Source organism: Carya illinoinensis, chromosome 3 (genome assembly GCF_018687715.1).
Source record: "Carya illinoinensis cultivar Pawnee chromosome 3, C.illinoinensisPawnee_v1, whole genome shotgun sequence".
NCBI classification, from domain to species: domain Eukaryota; kingdom Viridiplantae; phylum Streptophyta; class Magnoliopsida; order Fagales; family Juglandaceae; genus Carya; species Carya illinoinensis.
This window is the reverse complement of record NC_056754.1, coordinates 28,271,413-28,291,954: the sequence shown is the minus strand read 5'-3', so window position 1 is coordinate 28,291,954 and position 20,542 is coordinate 28,271,413. Positions and strand designations below refer to the sequence as shown.

Below are 20,542 nucleotides of genomic sequence, written 5' to 3'. Positions count from 1 at the left end.
CATGGCTAGTTACAAAAACAATGCGAGAAAAGTCAGAGTGTACCTTCTTCGGCTCAGTGCAGTCACGAGCGAAGTGGCCAATCTTTCCGCAGTTGAAACACTCTAATTTTGACTTGTTTTTCCCGCGCTTGCCCCTCTTGGTGCGCTGAGAAGTTCCTGACATTTTTTTAATATGTCCAGCAGCTACTCCATTCTTGGACTTCTTGCGCTTAGGCCTTGATGCCTTGCGCGAACCAGCATTAGCCACATAGGCCGTATGATTGGGCTTAGCAGCCTCTAGGCGCTCAGCCTCCAATTCCAAGTGACGCGAGACATCATCAAAGTCTTTGATATTCTCGTTATGCGTCAAGTTCTGGCTCATATTGTCCCAAGAATTCGGTAGTGATCTTATCACTGCCTGCACTTGCTGTTCATCTGTCAGGTTGTTTCCTGCCGACCTAAGTTCGCGGATCATAGTTGACATAGCCCTAAGATGCTACTTCATCGTGTGGTCAGAGCGCATCTTATAGGAGTCAAACCTCATGGTTAATCCACGCAACCTAGTGGCTGAAGTTCCACCAAACTTCAATTTCAAAGCATCCCACATGCTTTGGGCAGTGTCATAGACCTCGAACTCACACATCAGATCATTGTGCATGTTGCTTAACATAATTATGCGCGCGCACCGATTTTTCTTAGCCCATTGGGTATAGGCTTGTTGATCTATCTTGTGTTGTTCCGAGTTCCCTTCCTCGGGCTTAGTAAGAGTGTGAGATAAGGCCTCCAAGACCTCTTGCTCATCTAAGACATACTGGATCTTGCGATGCCATATGTCATAGTTTTCCCCATCTAATTTCTCCCATTTGTTTAAGTCGGCAACAATACTCTTGGATGCCATTTCACTACAATACGCAAAGACGGGATATTATTCACACACCTTAGAAATCTGCCGCGTCCTTTCAAGTTAGAAAAAAAATAATTTAGACATGTCGCAAGATCGAAAAATCGCTAAGCTTCAGAATCATCTCTTGCGCCACAATATCCAATTATTAGATTTCTAGCTCAATTCTCGCGCAAATTTTAAAAAACCGAATATGGGAGAATTTATCATCATAAATCTCAACCATACTCCCACTATTTTAAGTAGTCATTTAGACCTAGTCACATGTAAAGACATAACTTACTAAAACCCGCAGTAACCTTTTGGGCCAGTCTACAAGGACAGCTACCCAGACCATGGCAACCTGTTGGGCCAGTCTACAAAGATGGTTCATATGAGACCATTACAGTCCATTTTTCTTGTTCCATCAGTGCATTTACAGTTCTTACTGGGGTCACCATGGTCTTTTGGCTATACAGTGCATTTACAGTTCTTACTGGGGTCACTGCAATTCTTTCAGCCTATCATTCACACTGACAATTCTAACTAAGACTACTCAATGGGATTTTCTATTTTATCACTGAAAGAAATAGAGACTAATGTCCAAACATTCAAGTCTCAAACCCAGCTTTCATAGATGATAAAATAATCATATTTCCACATGTTCAATACACACATACATGTTATCACATTTAATCTCAAAATTAAATAAAAGATCACATGTAATATAACATTATGGAAAAAAATAGCATGAATATAACCAAATATTCACATGTTATCATATTTAATCTAAAACATTAAATAAAAGATTACATGTAATATATCAATATATCTAAGCATATATTGAATCATGCCAAAAAAATTTTTTTTTTTTTTTATTATTATTTTATTATATTTTCGGGTTTAAAAAAAAAACATAGAAAAAAAAATACTGGGCTTAAAGAGCCCAGCCCCTTTCTTTTTATTCTGCTTAAACCCAAAACAAAAAATGGCCCAAAGGGCCCAAGCCCAGCCCGGCCCATAGAGGATAGATGACTCAAGTCATCTTCTTCCTCCCGCGAGTTACTGTTCACGTGAACAGTAACGCCGAAAAAAAAAAAATTCTAGCTGCTTCTTCTGGACATCACCGGCGCCCCCGATCGCCGGAAATCGCTTCCAGAGGAAGCTGGGTGCTGCCGCAGCACCTAGGTGGTGCTGGCAGCACCTCACGGTGCGCGCTGCACCAAGCCGGTGCTGCTCTGGTGCAGCACCGCTGCACCGAGCTGGTGCTGCTCTGGCGCAGCACCGAGCCGGTGCTGGCAGCACCCCTCTGGTGCGCCCAGCACCGAAGTGGTGCTGCATGGTGCCCCCACGGTGCAAGGAGCACCGTGGGCACCTGTTGGTGCGCGCGGCATCGTGGTGCGCGCACGGTGCTCGCAGCACCCCTCTGGTGCGCGCAACACCCCTGGGTGCCTCCACGGTGCACCATGCACCGTGGGCTCCTTGGGTGCTTGCGGCACCGTGGTGAGCGCAGCACCATTGCAGGGGTGCCGCGCAGCACCCTACGGTGCGCGCTGCACCACCATGCTCAGGTGGTGCGCGCCGCACCACCATGCTCAGGTGTGCGCGCTGCACCACCGTGTGTGGGGTTGGTGCGCGCTGCGCACCGTGGGTGGTGAGCGCTGCACCACAGCAGCGGCTTCGGCTATATATATATATTTTTTTAAAAAAAAAAAAAAAAAAACTGCAGCACCATATATGCGCAAATAAAAAACACAGTTTACATGAAAGAAACTGGAAGCAATTACTAAATGTCTCTGATACCAATTGTTAGGAAGCACAGCGGAAAGTACCTCAAGGCCAGCTTGTAAAGTTGCTCCACAAGTTTCTCCAGATTGACAAGAGTTTTCACTTGGTGGTAAAGCGTACTACGTAGTATAAAACCAGAGTAACGCTTTAACAATCCACAGCCTAAATACTACTTAAGAGAGCACAAAAGAGAGAGAGAGAGTTTTTCTTCTTGCTTCTTTGCTTGTTCCGTGTGTTTGAACCAAAGAGGGGGGGGCTATTTATAGCCCCCTACACAGCATGTAATACATGGCTGTGTTAGGTAGAATAGTGAGACTAAGTGGAGTGTTAGGTAGAATAGTGAGATAATGGGTCTGCCCATGTGGGCAGCCCCCATTAACATTCCCCCATTAATTAACATCTCCCACTCGCACACAGTGGGCATGACCCCAAGGCACCATAGAAGAAAAGTCCATAGTCCCAAGAGTTCCATTAGATCTAGAAAAAGCCAACACCATGAGAGGGTAGAGGATTCAGATTCATCTAAAAAAGATTCATCAGGCTCCAATGAGGAATCAACCGAGAAAAGTGAAAGAGAATAAGAAAATCAGGCAAGAGAAGAGATGTTCATAATGGAAGGCCAAAGGGAGAAGCCATCAAACCTAAGATTGACTTTTCCAATTTCAATAGTGATGACCAAAACAAATGGGTAAGTATGGCCGAACAATACTTTGAGCATAATCATATTGAGGGTCATGTTAAGGTATTCTATGCCACCTACTTTCTTGAGGGTGAGGCTAACTAATGGTGGCAATGGATGAGGAAGACTTATAGAACTCAATGGAGGAAATTGAAATGACGGAAATTTGTCGAGGAGCTCTTGGGGAGGGTCGGACCAACCGAATATATGAACTACCATGAGACTCTCAAAGATCATGTAAACTGGATCTTTAAGTGATTATCAAAAGAATTTGAATATTTGTCTACAAGGGTACACAGGTGGTCGGAAAAAGCTCTTATCGGAACTTTTGTGGAAGGCTTAAAAAGTGAATTGGCGGCAGAGATAAAACTTAAGAAGCCGAAGACCTTGATGCAAGCTTTGGAGGTTGCATGGATTAAGGAGAATCAACTCCAAGATTTGACAAAGAATAGCCATTTTGAGGTAATGAAACCATCCCGAATGATTTCTAAGTTTGGTGCAAACAAAACTTTTGGTAAGGAATTTTCATCGGGAGGCCCTAGTAGAGGTGCATCAAATGGAGTCAAACTACTACCCACGGGCATGAAAAGAATATCATGGGAAGAGATGCAACGACGAAGAGAAAATGAGTTTTGTTTCAATTGCAATGAGAGGGTCACAATGGACCACGAATGCAAGGTGAAACAAAATTTTCTCATTGAGATGGAGTCGGAGGAGGAGGAAGGAGAAGACTTAGGAAAGAAAGAGTAAAGAGCAATTTTAGGAGTTTGACCTTGAGGACAAAGTCGGCCTTGAAAGGGGGAAGACTAATGGAGAAGGACCAACTACTTGCCACCTAGAGGTTGATCAAGTTGTTGGCAAATCCCTTGATTTTAAAGGATAAATCAAATCCCTTGATTGTAGGGAATGAGGCAAATCCCTCAATTTTAGAGATAAGATGGATTGAAGGAAATGACTGAGTTGTTGCTTCTAAAAGCTAGGGATTTTAACAATTTGTTCATTAGTAGATTTATTTCATTAATTTTAGGGATTGTTTCCCTTAGATTTAGGAGTTTGAATTATTTTGGATTAAGATTTAAATTGGGAGAGGGCTAGCCGAACCCTAACTCTATTTTTATTTCAGTTTTGCATTGTATTTTCATTATACTATTTTTCAATAAAAATTTAAACACTTGTTGCCGAGAGTTGAGTGCTATCCCGAGTTAGTCTTGATTTTCATATTCCAACCAATTCGGATTTTGATGTTGCCCCGAAATAACCTTTGATTCATCTATCCAACACGACCGTAAACGTCTAGGCGCGAGCGAGACTTCCATCACACTGCCATGGGCATGGAGGTTGGTCACCCACATGATTGTTGGGATTGACCCACGCCACTCTATTTCATGAGTTGTCCAACTATCCTGTGAAATTATGAGAGTGGACAACCGCCACTTCAGATCAAATGATAAAGTAATAAATGGTCAATTATGTGATACTAGTACTCTTAAATATCTTGGGCTAAAAGAGTTTTATGTGTTAATATAAGAGTATTAATTGGATAATGTGGTTTAACTTTGTTTGGCATGTGAAATGATTTTCTTGTCCTTAATTAAATTCAGATGGGCCATGTAACTTATGATGTCTTAAGATTTATCAAGCCTAGAAAGAAATTATCACAAGGAGGCCCACATACAAGAACTTGAAGCCTGAAGTCCATGAATATGAAAATGTAAATCAAAGGGAGTGCGCTGAAATGGAAGAAAGCTCCCGTGTACGAGTTGCAGCTAGGAGAGGCTATGGTCCCAAGATGGAAGCACGCCTCTTGGATGCGGGACTCAAGACTGCAAGAGGAGATCGTGGCCTCTCACGCACGAACCTGTAGCAAATCAAGAAGGGCAGAGCAGATCACGCACGGGAAGAGGGGGCATATTTATTTTTATTTCTTTCTTCTTCTTTTTTGGACTTTATGGGTACAGACGGCGAAAAAAGGACTCGTTTTTATTTTATTTTTCTTGATTTTTTTCGAGTCTATTGTGGGGCTGGGTTTTTATTTTCTTTTTCCTGGGTTTTCCGGATTGGAGACGGCGTGGGGATCTGGGTCTCCAGTTTTCAGCCCTTTGGGCAACTTTCCTTTTCGGCATACATTTTTTTTTTTCATGTTTTCGGCTTTGTGGTTTAGACCTTAAGGGCTTGGTTTTTATTTTCAATTTTCTGGGTTGTACCAGAACATAGATTTCGGATGGACAAGAGTTCTCTCTCGATTTTATTTTTTTAGTTTTCCCAGTTTTAGTTGTTCATTCTTTTCGTCGGTTTATAGAATATTGTTTTTTCGGCATTTTCTGGGTTTTTCCAGAACTTGGGTGACGGCTGGTTTTATTTCTTTGCTGTGTTTTACGTTTTCATTTTCCAGACCAGCGAGAGGTCAATAGCTTTTCGGCATTTGATTATTTGTTGTGCAGTAGCTTCTTCTTCGATTCTATTTCTTTTGTTTACTTTTCTTTAATTTATTTTACTTCAGTTTTTAGTAGACTCACAAACGTTTAGAAAAGATATCCACTTTGAAATGTTAGGCTAAATTTCTAAGTCGAAGTTTTGGGGAGTAACCCATATTTGGATTAGAATTGATTTCTCACACTTCATCCATTGATTTCTTTTTCATATTCTATTGCTTTGTGAAACAATTTATATTTGTGAAAGTTTGGAGTACTTCTTATTGATCTTGATTTGTTGTTGATGTAAAACACAACTAATGCTTGACTGTGACTTAAAACTCCATAGGTTTCTTTCCTCTTACATTGACTAAACTTGTTTTGCAACCCAATAGGAAATTTTAGATAAACTATAAAGCGGACTTGAATTGTTTTAACTTCCAGTCATTATCTCTTTGAATGAGTAAATGATTGAGTAAAAATGAATGTGAGGAATGTTCAATTCTAATTCATGAATAAGTGAAACCTCAAGTTTAGGTGTTTGATAAATTGTTTCTTAGAATCCTATTTCAAAATCTCGAGTATTTTTAATTTAGATTTTTGCCACTTTTATTTTCTTGCACTCATTTCTAGCATTTAATTATTTACTGACTTCTTTTAATTTTACAAGTTTTCAGAAAATTATTCCATTAAAAAAATTGAAAAAAGATCTAAAACATTTTTCATTAATATACTCCACATTAGTGCATAAATTTCATTTTTCTTGTTTCTTTTCTTAGTCGTGTAGGTAGCCCCTTTTACAAACACATTCCTCACAGAAACACAACTTATTATAAGTTTGCTCTTCATGAACATTGTTGTCCATGTGGAAATGACCTTGAAACTCATTCATATATTACTTTGATAGCTTCTACACTTGGAAGACAGATTTAAAAAGTCATTACAAAGGCATTGCTTAGGAGTATGCTCCTCATATTTAAGATATTTAAGGTTCAAATTTCCTTGAGTGTAAATAATCTTTAGGATTTGAATATGTTTTCTTTGAATTATCTTAAGTGCACTTGCGAGAATTTCTTACCGAAGGCCTATACATGCCAGAAATTAGTCAAAACACTGTTTTCAAACACTAGATACCTAAAAAAAAAAAAAAAAAAAGAACATTTGAGATTTTTATTTAAAAAAAAATAGCATATTTTAAAAACTTAATATTTTAAAATTTGTTACTCCAATGTCTCAAGAATAATTAGAGGAATGAGTCGGGAAAAATCGTGATCAAACTAAAGAACATTTAAATAAGTTATTTACATTCATAACGTCTAATGCATTAAGTTTTTTTACATTCATAAAATGAGATGAAATATGAGGAGAAAGTTGAGAGAAAAGAGAGGACGAGATTTTCAGAAATAAAGTGGTTCATTGGGTAAAGAAAACAAGGAAGAACACGAGTTGGAGGAAGCCATTGAACATTCCCAAATCTGGTGATGTGTGGAAGATTGGTCACGCCCACCTAACGACATTAAAGTAGTCAAGAGTCACGACATGAACATGATAATGCCTAACTTGTAAAAAGAATGGCAATCCGACTAGGTTGGAAAGTCATATGTAGAGCAACTTTGGTTAACAAAATAAAGATCAATATGTTGAGGAATTCCAATATGGTATGGAGCGATATTCAGCTTCCATGATATTTCTTAATGCTAAGCACGATGCAGTAACATAGGTCGAGCATCTGGGCAACTTCCACCAAAAACACCCCGTGATTTCTGGACCTAGGCATAAACTCCATACTAAAAGATCGAAAGAAAGATTCCAAGTAACAATTGTAGCAAAATATTGGTAATAATAGGAACGAAGCCAGTTTTGCATAATTATATATTTGTGACCACCCGGAGTCAAAAGACTTGAAACAACGCCAACAACGCCGTGACGAGATATTAAAAGAATCCTAGAAAATATGGTGTGATTTAATAGAAAGGAAATCACATAAAAAAAAAAAAAATAGTGACCTTGGAAAAGGTCAAAAAATATGTTTTTCACTGAAGAAAAAATATAATTAAAAAAAAAAAAAAAATACTTACACAACCAAGATAAAATCTTGCAAGTGTCAAAGCTTAAGCTTAAACGAGGCCTTTCACTGTTTCACAGCTCGGCTTGAAACCTTTAATAGTAGGCCAAGGCACCAAAGGCCGAAAGCTACAGAAAGATGATCCGACTTTCATAACTCCCATTCAAGAGTCTTAAAGCCGCAGTAACACCTTCAAAATTCAATATAGTCAGCAATAATTTTGTACAAAAATTAGTTGTCAAGGGCCTAATTGAACACCAATTAAATCCCAATCTTCTACAACGTTTTTTTTTAATGTTTATATCTCTAATCCAAAGTGCATCTCTGAGCATATTTTCTGAAAATCCGCAGTTCAATGATATCTCAGCCTAAAGCAGAGAACTTTCCCAAAAGGTGAAAACAAAAATAGAAAAGACTCTAATAAAGATATCAACAAACAAACCCAAGGTATTTTGATAACGCAAATTGTAACATCCAAGAAGCTTAACAAACAAATGCTAAAACAAAAAGTTAACCAAATGTATGCATCCAATATTTCCAACCTCAACGTTTGGAGAACTGTGGGGCTTTGCGAGCCTTTTTGAGACCAACTTTCTTCCTCTCAACAATTCTGGAGTCCCTGGTTAGAAGCCCTTCCTTTCTCAGAGGTCTTCTGTGGTCCTCACTCACCCTTAGCAGTGCACGAGCAATGCCCAGGGAGATTGCCTGAGCTTGACCAGAGAGACCTCCCCCATGAGCTTTGACAAAAACATCATAACTACTTTCATATCCCAAAGTTACCAATGGGACTTTGACATACTGAAGCCACAATGGATTGCCTTGAAGATATTCCTGCACAGCAACGGAAAGAGCAGAGAGCTGATGAAACTTCAAGGAGTAGAGAATAGCTATTGCAATGCACAGATGAATCCATCAAATCGACTACACAGAATGTCACACTCTAATTATTTTTTTGATAAGTAAATGATTGAAAAAATAATGAGTTGAACCACAGAAGCAAAATCTCATGCGTATGATTGGGATGGCATATAAGAGAAGAATGCACCTCAATGGATTAAAGCACGAATATACCAGAAACAGAATCACACAATAGCGCAAAATCTCATGCGTATGATTGGGATGGCATATAAGAGAAGAATGCACCTCAATGGATTAAAGCACGAATATACCAGAAACAGAATCACACAATGTTTGGGGAACAACAGATTCATCAGTCAGTATGAGATGTCACGGAATAAGTTTCTTCAAAAGAATGGGATAGGAGCATTTTCAGATCCCACTAACTGCCATCAATTCAAAATCATGGCTATATCATCAACTGAAGCAAATATCATCAAAATGGTTAAGGCAAACAGAAGTACGAGGTTTCAATGAAGACCTCGAGGGATGTAGGCTTAAAACCCAGTTAAAGCAAATTGGAAAGTGGTAATGAACTGACGGTTGGAAATATGATTTATGACAACAACAACAACAACAAAAAAACTCTCTCAACACTGGCTAATGATTCACATATAATATAACAATTGAATAAGAAAAAGGAGATCTGTCCACTGCAGTTCTTCTCTCTTCTGCTCTCACTAATATCATTTTCTTTAAACTTGAGGTTATACATGATTCATTTGATAGCAGAATCTATCCAAGGGAAGATTATCTTCTTCTTCTTCTTCTTTTTTCGTATCAGCCCCTACCCATATTATTCAACAGACTAACGCACGAGATTACAACACCATAGCATCAAAAAGAGACAAAGGAATACATTCGCATAAACAACTAAAAACACAGAACGTCACAATGAAGCCACTTTATTGCGGGCTTCCATTAATTAAATGGAGGTTTCTTAAAAAAACAAAATCTTCAGCAACAAAGATTTAGAATGGGAAAATTTTTCTAGCAACTGTAATGAGCAACTCGAATCACTAGATCATAAATTTAAGTAAAAAATACACAAAATTATACAATAAACGATACTTACAAATTAGACTTAAACCTAATTTCAATATAATCAATCGAGATATTATGGAAGTGAGCAATAACGCCTATATGTAAACATACATTACACACACACACACACACACACACAGAGTTGGGGACCTTGGCGTCACGGTAATTGATGATAACTTTGCCGGTGCCTTCTTGGAGGACGACGCGAGCAATGGCACATTTTCGGCGGCCGGTGCCGATAATTGTTTGGGCGGCGAAACCACCAGGAAGCCTGGATTTGACGTACTTCTTTAGGTCCATCGTCTCAAGCTCTGCCGGGGGGGCGGCGGAGGCGAGGAAGACGAGAGAAGGGGGAGCGGACAGGTGCGAGAGGGAGAGGGACCTGGGCCGGTGGAAAGAGAGGCTGTTTGGTTTGTGGGAAATATGGGAGGAAAAGGAGAGGGAAGAGAAGGAGAAGGTGAGGGAGGATAAGGAAGTCGACATTGTTGTTGCGTCTCTCTCTCTGTCTGTCTGAGATTTTGATTACAGTCGGAGCTGTGGGTGTGTGTGTGTCGTGTGGGTTGAGAGGCTGAAGGGATGGATGGAGCAGGTTTGGGGGATAACGTATTTGAATTGACGATAATGCCCTTTTTCGGCAATATCAATTAACTAACGAAACGACATCCATTATATAGATTTTTTTTTTTGGTAAACGTTTGAATTCTTATTGAAATAAAACAACCCTTTCCACCTTCAAACTTATAGATAATTAGAATTTCGTGTATATATATATTATCAAAGTTGATACATATTAACTACCCGAAATTATAGCATATATTTATCATCTTGACGGTATGATATTTATTTTCTCCTAAAAAAAAATAGATCAAACTAATGGATGATTAAGGGTGGTGTACGGTGGCAAAATTGAGCTCCAAAACTTCCAAAAAATAAAGCAAATAATCAAGAAAAACATAAAAAAAAATAGCTGAGATGATGAAAAGGTGGCTAGATGTTGAAGAATTGCCTGAATGCACCAAAAAGTGATAGATGGGTTGATAGATCACAAGGACGGGACTCTGATGGTAGGGCGCGTGATGATTGGAGATTGATGGATTGCTACAAATCTTAAATTCAATGACTAAAAAAAATGTATAAACTTTGACAATGTTGATCAAATCTGGAAGAAGACTGGGTGAAGAGAAGTGGTAAAAGAGGTGAGAGAGAGGGGTGGCGCTTCTCCCTCTCTTGGTGTTGGTTCTGTGGGCTTGGGTGAACTAGAGAGATGGCTAAAAGATAGTCTATACAATAACTATAAGGGTGTAATCACCAAACGGTATATTCCTTAGAATGATACTCTCTCCATGATGATGGTTCCCATAAAGGGTGATGTTTAAGGAAGTGCCAGGAGGCACAACCTTTTGAGTTATGTGACTAATGAAGTGTTGAAAGACACAACCTTTTGATTTAGTCAATCTATGCGATGAATAAACAAGACTGAGTCATAGGAGCTGATGTAGTAGCTAAGTGCTGAATTTAGCAAACCAAGCCTTGGGAGCTTGTTTGAGTCCATATATAGCTTGATGAAGAAGAAAAACTTGGTTTGGAGGGTGGGAAAATCCAGGAGGTGGCTGCATATAAACTTGATCTTTCTTTAAGTCACCATTAAGGAAGGCATTTTTACATCCATCTTAAATAGAGACCGATGATGAGATGCAATAACAGCTATAGGAGCACATATAGAAGAGAGATGAGCAACAAGAGCAAAAGTCTATTCATACTCAATACCATATTCCTGAGTAAATCTCCTAGCCACAAGTCGAGCATTGCATTTATCAATAATACTTATTGTGTGAGTCTTATTTTTTAAGACCCTCTTAGACCCAACAATAGACTTCCTTAGAGGCAAATCAACCATGTCCCAAGTATGATTATTAGATAAGAAAAATGCTAAATGTAATCGGCTAGGGGAACAGCCAAGTAAACGCTGCCCATGTGGTATAGAAAAACGGTACCGTTTAGAAAAATCTCCCTTCCCCGAAATCCCCCTTCCATAGGTTAGACAAAACCTTCATATTATTTTCAAATTACCAAGACCAAATTATATTGTTTTCCCACGTTAATTTTTAATTGGTTTATTTCTTCATCTAGCAGCAAAATGAGATATTGAGATCAGTATTGCAAAAGTAGAGAAAGCAACAACTTGCAAGACTGTTGAAGAAAATCAAATCAAAATCATATATTTTGCTAAAGCAGAAGGATGAAGAAATTGCACGAGTGGCTAATAGAACAATGGAGCTTGAAGATTTATTAAGAAGATTGGAGTCAGAGAACCAAGCATGGTAGAGAGTGGCCCGAGAAAACGAAGCCATGGTTGGATCTCTTAATAACACTCTAGAACATTTTTTGGAAAGAGTCCCTTGTGGGTTCAACAATGGAGCAGAAGATGTGGAGTCTTGTTGTGGTGAAAGTGTAGAGGAAGAAGCAGCAGCACATCAAAACAGAGAGGCATGATTTGAGGATGAGCCGAGAATGAGAATGGTGTGCAAAGGCTGTAATTTTGGGAGTTCGTGCGTGATGTTCCTTCCTTGCAGACACCTTTACCTAAGCTCTCTCAAAAAGCCAGATGGTTGGCTCAGAGGACGATTAATGAACAGTACCAAGTTGGATGCATGCACTGTTTTTAGTTTTAACTTTTTAAAAAATATATTGGATGATGTGGTCAACCGATGCCTCCAAGGTTGCGCGCCCTAGTTGCATGTAGAAGGACTGATTAGATAATGCATCAAGTCTCTCTTTCATTGCAGCTTGCCAAAGGGGGTTAGTGGAAGCCTCACAATAAGAGTAAGGTTCATGCAAGGCAACTAAGGCATGCAAACAATGAAAATTAGAGATGTGACAGTAAAGATCTTACCCTGGTGGAATGGTGAAGGTCTGAAGGTGGATCCTTGATGGGATCTATGGACTGGACAAAACTTGAGGACTCGAGTGGAGTAGTGTTAGGACCATCAGATGTGTGATGTTCAGTCACTCTCTGCCATGGAGGACAGAGCCCCTTGGAGTGGATGAGGGGTGGTAATAGCTGGAAAAGTTTTTTTTTTTTCTTTGGATGAATAGTTGCGATATCATGTTGAGGAAGAAGAACAATTTTTTGTTTTTTTATTTTTTGGTTTTGTTTGAATTCGGGTTATGGGCTAAAAAAGAGTATTCGAGTTAAATCATGTTGACTTCACATAGAAGGGCAATGAGTTCAACCATTAGACTAGAGATTATTATTGATATGTTTGCTGATTTTATTTAAATAAGTACTATGTTGTTGTGGCACATGAATAATTTTTTTAAATATTGTTTGCATGATTATTATTATCAGAATGCTTTGGGTTCCGAATTCAGGACCCAAATTGTGTCCCAAAAGAATTTTTTTTTTTTTTTAACTTAGTAATTAAGAAAGTGTTTTTTTAGTGATGTTGTGAATTTTTTTAAAAAAATATTTAAGAATATTAAAAAAATGAATGAAAAACTTATAAAAGAATTTTCCTTCTTCTGTGGGTATTCGGGCTACATCTCTTGGGAGATGTAGCAGTATTCTATTATTATTGAATACATACATGTCATGATATTATGAAATAATTTTTGTCACATTTGTTAGGCATTTTTTTTATGTTATAAATTGCCTAGATTATTTTTTTGTGAACAATCAATATTTGGATGAAATGTGACTATTTTTGTGCATATTTTGTGATTACATATAGTTGTGTAAGCTTATTTTATCATTTGTATTTGTTAGGCTAATTTTAGAAATTAGTCATTAAATTTTCTTTTAGAATGTGATAATATAAAGGATTAAGTAACTCTAGTTTGATCAGTCCATGTTTATGTTTAGCTAAAACTGATTTCTTCGATTTAGGAAGAAATTGTTTTTTAATGTAACTGCTCGGTCAATTGCTTATCCTAGTGGGAGTATAGTTGAAAATCTGAGATTATATAAATTTATGCAAAAATTAAAATAGAAATTAATACTTAGCTATTGTGGCACAAGAAATGATTAAGAAACTTAGCAAATTTTCAATATTGAGACGTGTTAATTATTTTTGTTTTGACTTAAATTGATGCGGCAAATTTCTTAGATGTGTGTGCAATTAAATACGCATAGGTTAGTAAATTTGAGATAGCTGAAAAGAAAGCTTAGAGATTGTTTATATGACTTAACTATTGCATTAATTTCCTTCATGAGCAATAGTTGGAAACGAATGAAGATTATTATAAGTATTAGATAGTCTTATTCTATCATTATTGTAAAAACATCTAAAATGTCTAGAATAAAATTGGAAGTGCGCATGGGATTCATGTGCTACAATTTTCATAGAAGTTGAAAGAATCATCTATCAGATAGAGCTAAACCACTATTTTGCCTTTGAGAACTTGTGGGTAATAACGAAAGTTACGCATTTTTTTTTTTTTTTTGTAATACAAAGATTAATTGCTCCTATATTTGAAGTTAAGTATTATAATCTTGAAACAACTTATAAATTAACTCATATATAAACACATACTCTTTAAAACTTGCTAGTATGCATGGCAAGTAAGGACATTAAAACCTGAGTATGCAAGAGTGTTGTGGACATTCTTGATTGACACATTCATTTTAAAGATTTTATTAGTGCACATTTATGTGGTATGAACACTAGTAATCTTGCCTAAATTTGCTTTCTCTCTAGCGAGAACAAATAGGTTCTTACATATATATAAACTTAGAAGCACACTTTGAGAGTAATACTAAGCACCAACTTGGAGGTTTACATGATAACTGTGGCTAAAGTATGAATAAATAGGTACGATTTAATGAAGCCTAAAAATCTTGCCCGTGGTTGCACTGATTCAATATAGATTTTAGGCTAAGATAATTTTTTGTAAAATTTTTCTTCTCTCCTATAGTGGATTAGAGAATATGAAAAATATTGAATAAGCGAGAAATAAGGATATATCCCTAGTTAGCGGATAAAATGTCACAAACTGTATTTGTTGCACAAAGTGATTTTTTTAGCACTTTTAATGCAATATTTTCAAAGTCTAAATCTAATTTGATTTAAGACTCATTGAAAACATTGGTGTTAGTGAGAATTTTTAGAGGTTTAGCAGTTAGATGGTCACTCGTTGATTTAGCGATATTGTTTCATAGGTGGAGAAATGATATTCTCAAAAGTGTCGTGAAGGCATAGGATGATAGGTGTAAAGTTTGAGAAATTGAAGGTTTTCTCGCTAATGAGATCCCTCTCATTTATTTCGTAGAGTCAACGAGAAAAGGCAATGTGATCATCCTCTATGGTAATGTTCCTATACATGTACACTAAGGATATGAAATAATGATGAATTCTCTTATCATATAAATGCGATTCCAATTTTTTTTCTTAATCAGAAGAAAAATATATTTTTTAAAAACAATATTTTCTAAATTGAAAATGTATGAGTTATATGATGAAAGCAATTATCTTATAGTTTTATAACTTGTTAAGAATAGAGTTATAAATAAATTATGGTGCAAAGCGGTTGTTACATAACATTTGGGTTGATGTAATACGCCACCTTAATTATGACTTTTCATCTTTAGATCAAGTTCATTCACCTTTAAGTAAGGCTAAGTGATTATTTTGTGTATACGTGAATTCAATTAAGATGGAAATATGGAGGATCTAAGCTTGAATATATTTGATTGAGTCAATAAAATTACTCATATTTTTCGGCAATGATGGGGTATTGTAAATTTTTGTAACACTTTTTTTTTAAAAAAGAATGTTTCATTACGTTTCATTCCACATTAACTTAGCCTTAATATTTTAAAATTCTTTTATAAAATGTCACCAAAAATTGTGGGACTAAATTAAAAACTAGTGTGAGTATGCCTTTGAGTGATGGTGTGCTACTAGTGATAGCGATTCTCAAAATTTACTGGAATATAAATATCCTAATAAATAGCATGATAGCTATATATTAGTAATCTCTCATCGTTTAGAGACTAGAAGAGAATATTATTAATATGACTCCGCTAAAGGTATTAAATTCACATAGTAGGAATTAGAACATAGAATCTTATATTCACTTCACTTATATGATCCAACCTAGGGGTTGTTAATCTGATTAACAAAGGAAAAGTGGAGTTAATAGAGGTATAGATCCATCTCTCGGCACTAATTGAGTTGCATTTAAATAACCATTAGTTGCACATTTATTGGAATTTTTCTTAAAATAGTCAAATAATTGGAGAATTAGATGGTTAGTTTTTTGTAATGTTTAGGTGAAAAGTACTGTAAGTGCATGATTGTTGCTTGTATTGTTTTGGTACAAAAAGTAAATGAATTCTGTTGGCAGTGTTTACATGCGGCTTAAACGAACAATCTATTCAAAAATACCCAATGTACCTAGTCATTTTTATTAACGACCTATTGAATAAAATTGAGTTTTTTGAACACTATTGACAATTTTAGAAAACTATCCTCCTATGAGAGATGATGATCTAGTTGTCTTAGATAATATCGCTTAATGAGTAGTTTACATACTACGAAATAGTGGAGATGGCTTTATAAAAAGTAACTCAAACTTCATGTCCTGTGGGACTGGTTACAAGAAAAACCTTTTTTGTTCAAAATCTATAGACAATTAATGAGATCAAAAATATCAAAAAATCTAGTTTTGCCTATACTATGTGGTGTTTCCATTATGTTTTGCTCATGGAGAGCATTAGCATTGGTTTCTCTATATGCAAATGCAAAATCACATGTTTTGGAGATTGTCGTCATTTAAGAAAAACTTTTACATTGGATTATGCATACTTGAGTCAAAATAATAATAAAATATTATTTTTTATTATTATTAATTTTTTATATATATTTTACAATTAGCACCCACTATATACATTTGGCATTAATAATACAAATACAATAATAACAAAATATAACTTTTTTATATATTATATTAAAAATATAATAAAATGATTAGAAAATATAATATATTATAATAATAAAATGACGGTGAAGGTTCTGTTGTGTTGTTGAGGGAGGGAGAAAGAGGAAAGGGTTGAGAGAGAGAGAGAGAGAGTGGGAGGAAAGGGAAAAAATTAATAAAATAGCATTTGAGGAGTGAATAGTGCATCTCCAAAGATGTATTGACAATGTTCATAGTTATGAAAATATTTCCATATGCATAATCCAATATAGTCAATTTAATGGTTTAGTTATGCAAATATGTGTTTGCATTTGCATATAGATAAACCAATATCAATGCTCTTAGAGGTTGAGATTTTGTTAGTGGGTAAATATGATTTACTTAATTAAGTAAGTTTGTGATGTGATTTGGACAGTCATGGCTAGACTATTATAATTGTTCTCGGGGGCAATGACCCTAATCATTCTACCCTTAATAAATAACAAAATTTGGTTATCTCACATGCTTTTGTTAAGTACAAGAGATTCGTATGAAACCTTGAAGTCGCAAGTTAAATTTGTTGAATGCTATTTGTGTTCAACTTGTAGATGCTTAAAAGTCATAGTTGGACTTACCAATTAGAATCTAATATTTATGTTGTGCGTTTGACCTAATATTGACTTCATGGCTGTGCAAAGGACTTTTATATATATAAAAGCAGAGTGTCTTGGTAGGAGTATGTTTTGGAAAGTTACTGCACATTAGAGTGTACATGGAGAGAAATGGTCATTAAACACCACTAGAGAGTTGTGGTTTAATAATTTTTAGTTAACCATGTGATTTATCTCTGTCATGCTATTGTTTGTCGTGCACATGACACTGATGTGTTCTATGATCATCTAGCGTGATTGGAAGCATTTTTGGTAAGCACACACAATTACCATAAATTTGAAAGTTATGATGAAAAAAGTATATCAACATGCATAGATCAACTCACTCATACGAGCAATTGTCTTTAGCGTTATAAAGGGGTAGCGAGCAAAGGTGAGACAATGTATCATTCGATACTTGTCCAAAGAGGTATAAGTTGTAAGACACAAAAGATATGTCGCCTTAGTGAGAGCTAAGATGAGGTCCATCATATTTAAAAAAACTGTGCATAGTTACCCACAATCCATATAGCCTGTGGTTTAGTTAGATGTGAGATCCTCTTTGACACTTCGAATAGTGAGCAAATGGAGGGACTCGGGTTAGGTGTTGAGATAGCTACTAGATTAAGATCTGTACGGTGTATTGAGTTAAATATACGCTCTTTCTTTAGAAAGAGAACTCTACAGTAGCATGTATTTCATACCACATGTAGTTTTATGACTAATAGTAGAGGTGATTGAATGGATCCCTACCTCCTCACCCTATGAGTCCTGTAGGTCATAATTGATTACCTTAATTTATTTATGCTTATGAGAGACCTTTGACTTTGTCACGAGTTTGATATTTTAGTTTCTGCTACTTTGGCATATTATCTATTACTATGGATGATGTGGTCTAAAGAGGCATTGTTGGGAAAGCAACTGGCCTGAAATTAAATGATATGAGGGCGAAATGAAGACTATTTGGTAACACATAGATATTGGTGTGTACTCATTGTCAGCAAGTTATGTTGCTTCTTGAAAGTTGCGACATAGTTATGAGCCCATTATGTTTTATGAAGATTGAGCATTGCTCTAAGTCATTTGGACTTGAGAGAGATTAAGGATTCTTAGTTTGATGTGACCAAATGAGTCGGAGTATAACGAGACAATTTTTTTTTTTTAGGATGTTGCTATGTTAGTCTTCTCTCAGAGAGATTTAGTATAGTGCTCCCAATTTTCTTTTACAGGTGTGCTTGATAGTCTCACAAATTATTTGCCAGTATGAACAAGATTGAGAGCATGTTAAGAGATGTAGACCTGGGGTCTTGCCCACTATGTGTGAGCGAGAGATGTAATAAAGGGGCAACCATAGTGGACACTCCTTCCCGTTCTCTTGGGGGTTATGAAGTGGCTATTAATGGTTAACCAGAGGTTACACTTAAAGAGGTTATGTAAATAGCACCTCCCCCTTTTGGATGTGACAATATGTAGCACAAATAGAAAATCTCTCTCTAGTATAGTTCTCTCTAATCCCAGCATTTAAGCTGTGGAATATGTGGGTATTGCTCTGGTCTTACCACGTAGCACACTCCACCTTCAATATGTGAAGATTTCATATGAAAAACAACAACAGAAAATCTTTGGAACAACTGCAATATATCTAAGATATTTCCGACAAGATAATATCGCTTCCACTATGTATTCTGATATAGTATTTCTAACAATTACCAAATCTACTTGGAACTTTCTTTCCTCACTATCCAACCTCTCCAATGGCTAAATTTTTCTAAAGCCTTGTTATGCCCCGTAAAATTTGTGTATTTATTTGGAAACTCTGGCACAATGGCCTAGCTCTTGAGTATCTAAATGCAGTAGCCATGCTCAAGGTTATGCAGAGTCAGAAAATCATGTCTTATATCACTCTGAGCTTGCTACAGGTGTTTAGAGGTTTTTCACCTCCTTGTTTGGTGTCACCTAGTTCTTCTTGGCAAGAGACATGCATTCATGTTCCATTCATTTGCATTCTACATACAATTTATAAAGTGAGTAATCGTTTTGAAAATGAGTGAGGTCTATTTTTAAAAAATTAATTTTTTTCATGTGAGTCCTATATTTTATTCATTTTTTTCAAAACAATTATGAGTAGTTGCATAATTTACAGTTTTAAATATCTTTTCTCTATGCTTTGCCCAGCCTTAATTTTACGGTGTTTGTGAATGCTCGCAATGTGGTTTGATGTAAAGCCCTTACTAGAATTAATTGAGTTTCCTAATCAAGAAACCAAAACCAACGAAACTTGTTTCAAGCTTTTTATCATCAAGAATTCCTATCGAAGTTTTCAAGTTTTCAGGGAATGCAATTGTCTAGTTGATGGGGTGAGGGCTAGGAATGATTGTTCTTTCTCATCTTCATTGTTGCTTCCACGGCTTTTGTTGGGTTTATTAAAAAATTTGATTTAAGAGGTATGCCCCAACTTTTTTATACACACTTCGTGGAAAAGGGAACTTATTAATAATTATTATTTATCTTACTTGGAGTTCGGTTTTAAAATTTCCTTTAACCTCCAAACTCCTCTTTCGTAAATGTTTTTAATCCACTAAAAGTGAGCTGGGTATGTAAATAAAATTTGGGGTGAAACAAAAAATATGGTACACAATTAAGGATGAAGATATAGAGCCTAGAATGAAAGATGGAAAAATATAGTTGCAAGCACAATTGTTCACTAATCTATACACTAATGTGATGTGATTGGTTAAAAAGTAGATTTTATTGAAAACAGTGTTAATTTAAATTTTAAGTATGAATAAATCAGTATTGGTACACAGATTAGTGCGCAACTGTATTTGTATGTAGCAAAACTCATGAAAGACACGTAAAGTGAAACCTCCAATGTTGTTTGCTTTTCGTACATGTAAAATAATGCTCGAGAAATATTATAAAACCATTGAAGTTCGAGCAAAGGCGAACTATATATATAGTCCAACATATAGAAGATATAGAGCGTTTTCTATATTTTAACATAAACTTTAATTACTACTATATACAATCAATTTCATTAAGATCTTTTTGCTCTCTTTTTTTTCCCTTTACACTTCATTTGACGGACGCAAGAGTTACATACTGCATGGCCTTCATCAACTGTCTGTAAAGCCAATCCAGAAGTTTCAAACTTTTAACCAAAAAGGTTAATTTCTTGTTTTTTCTCAAATATGAAAAAGTCAAGTCAAAGAGATTCACGAATTGTTTTGACAATAAGAATGGATCAGCAGA

The 20,542-nt window shown here is 36.2% G+C and overlaps 1 protein-coding gene across 3 annotated transcripts; it reads right to left on the bottom strand.

Annotated features, from left to right (window-relative positions):
* Nucleotides 1–7,006: 7,006 nt before the first annotated feature.
* LOC122304030 (30S ribosomal protein S9, chloroplastic) lies at nucleotides 7,007–10,321 on the bottom strand. 3 transcript variants are annotated; one of them, XR_006240899.1, is made up of 4 exons: nucleotides 9,894–10,321; nucleotides 8,345–8,633; nucleotides 7,816–7,992; nucleotides 7,007–7,244 (listed from the first exon to the last, which is right to left on the bottom strand). XR_006240899.1 is itself a non-coding variant. In XM_043116051.1 (3 exons), the coding sequence occupies exons 1-2, from the start codon at nucleotides 10,224–10,226 to the stop codon at nucleotides 8,346–8,348; spliced, it is 621 nt and encodes a 206-aa protein (XP_042971985.1). In that variant the 5' UTR covers nucleotides 10,227–10,321; the 3' UTR covers nucleotides 7,007–7,244; nucleotide 8,345. The 3 variants fall into 3 exon arrangements, 1 of the variants encoding a protein (XP_042971985.1); XR_006240900.1 differs by lacking the exon at nucleotides 7,007–7,244 and adding an exon at nucleotides 7,552–7,682; XM_043116051.1 differs by lacking the exon at nucleotides 7,816–7,992.
* Nucleotides 10,322–20,542: the final 10,221 nt, after the last annotated feature.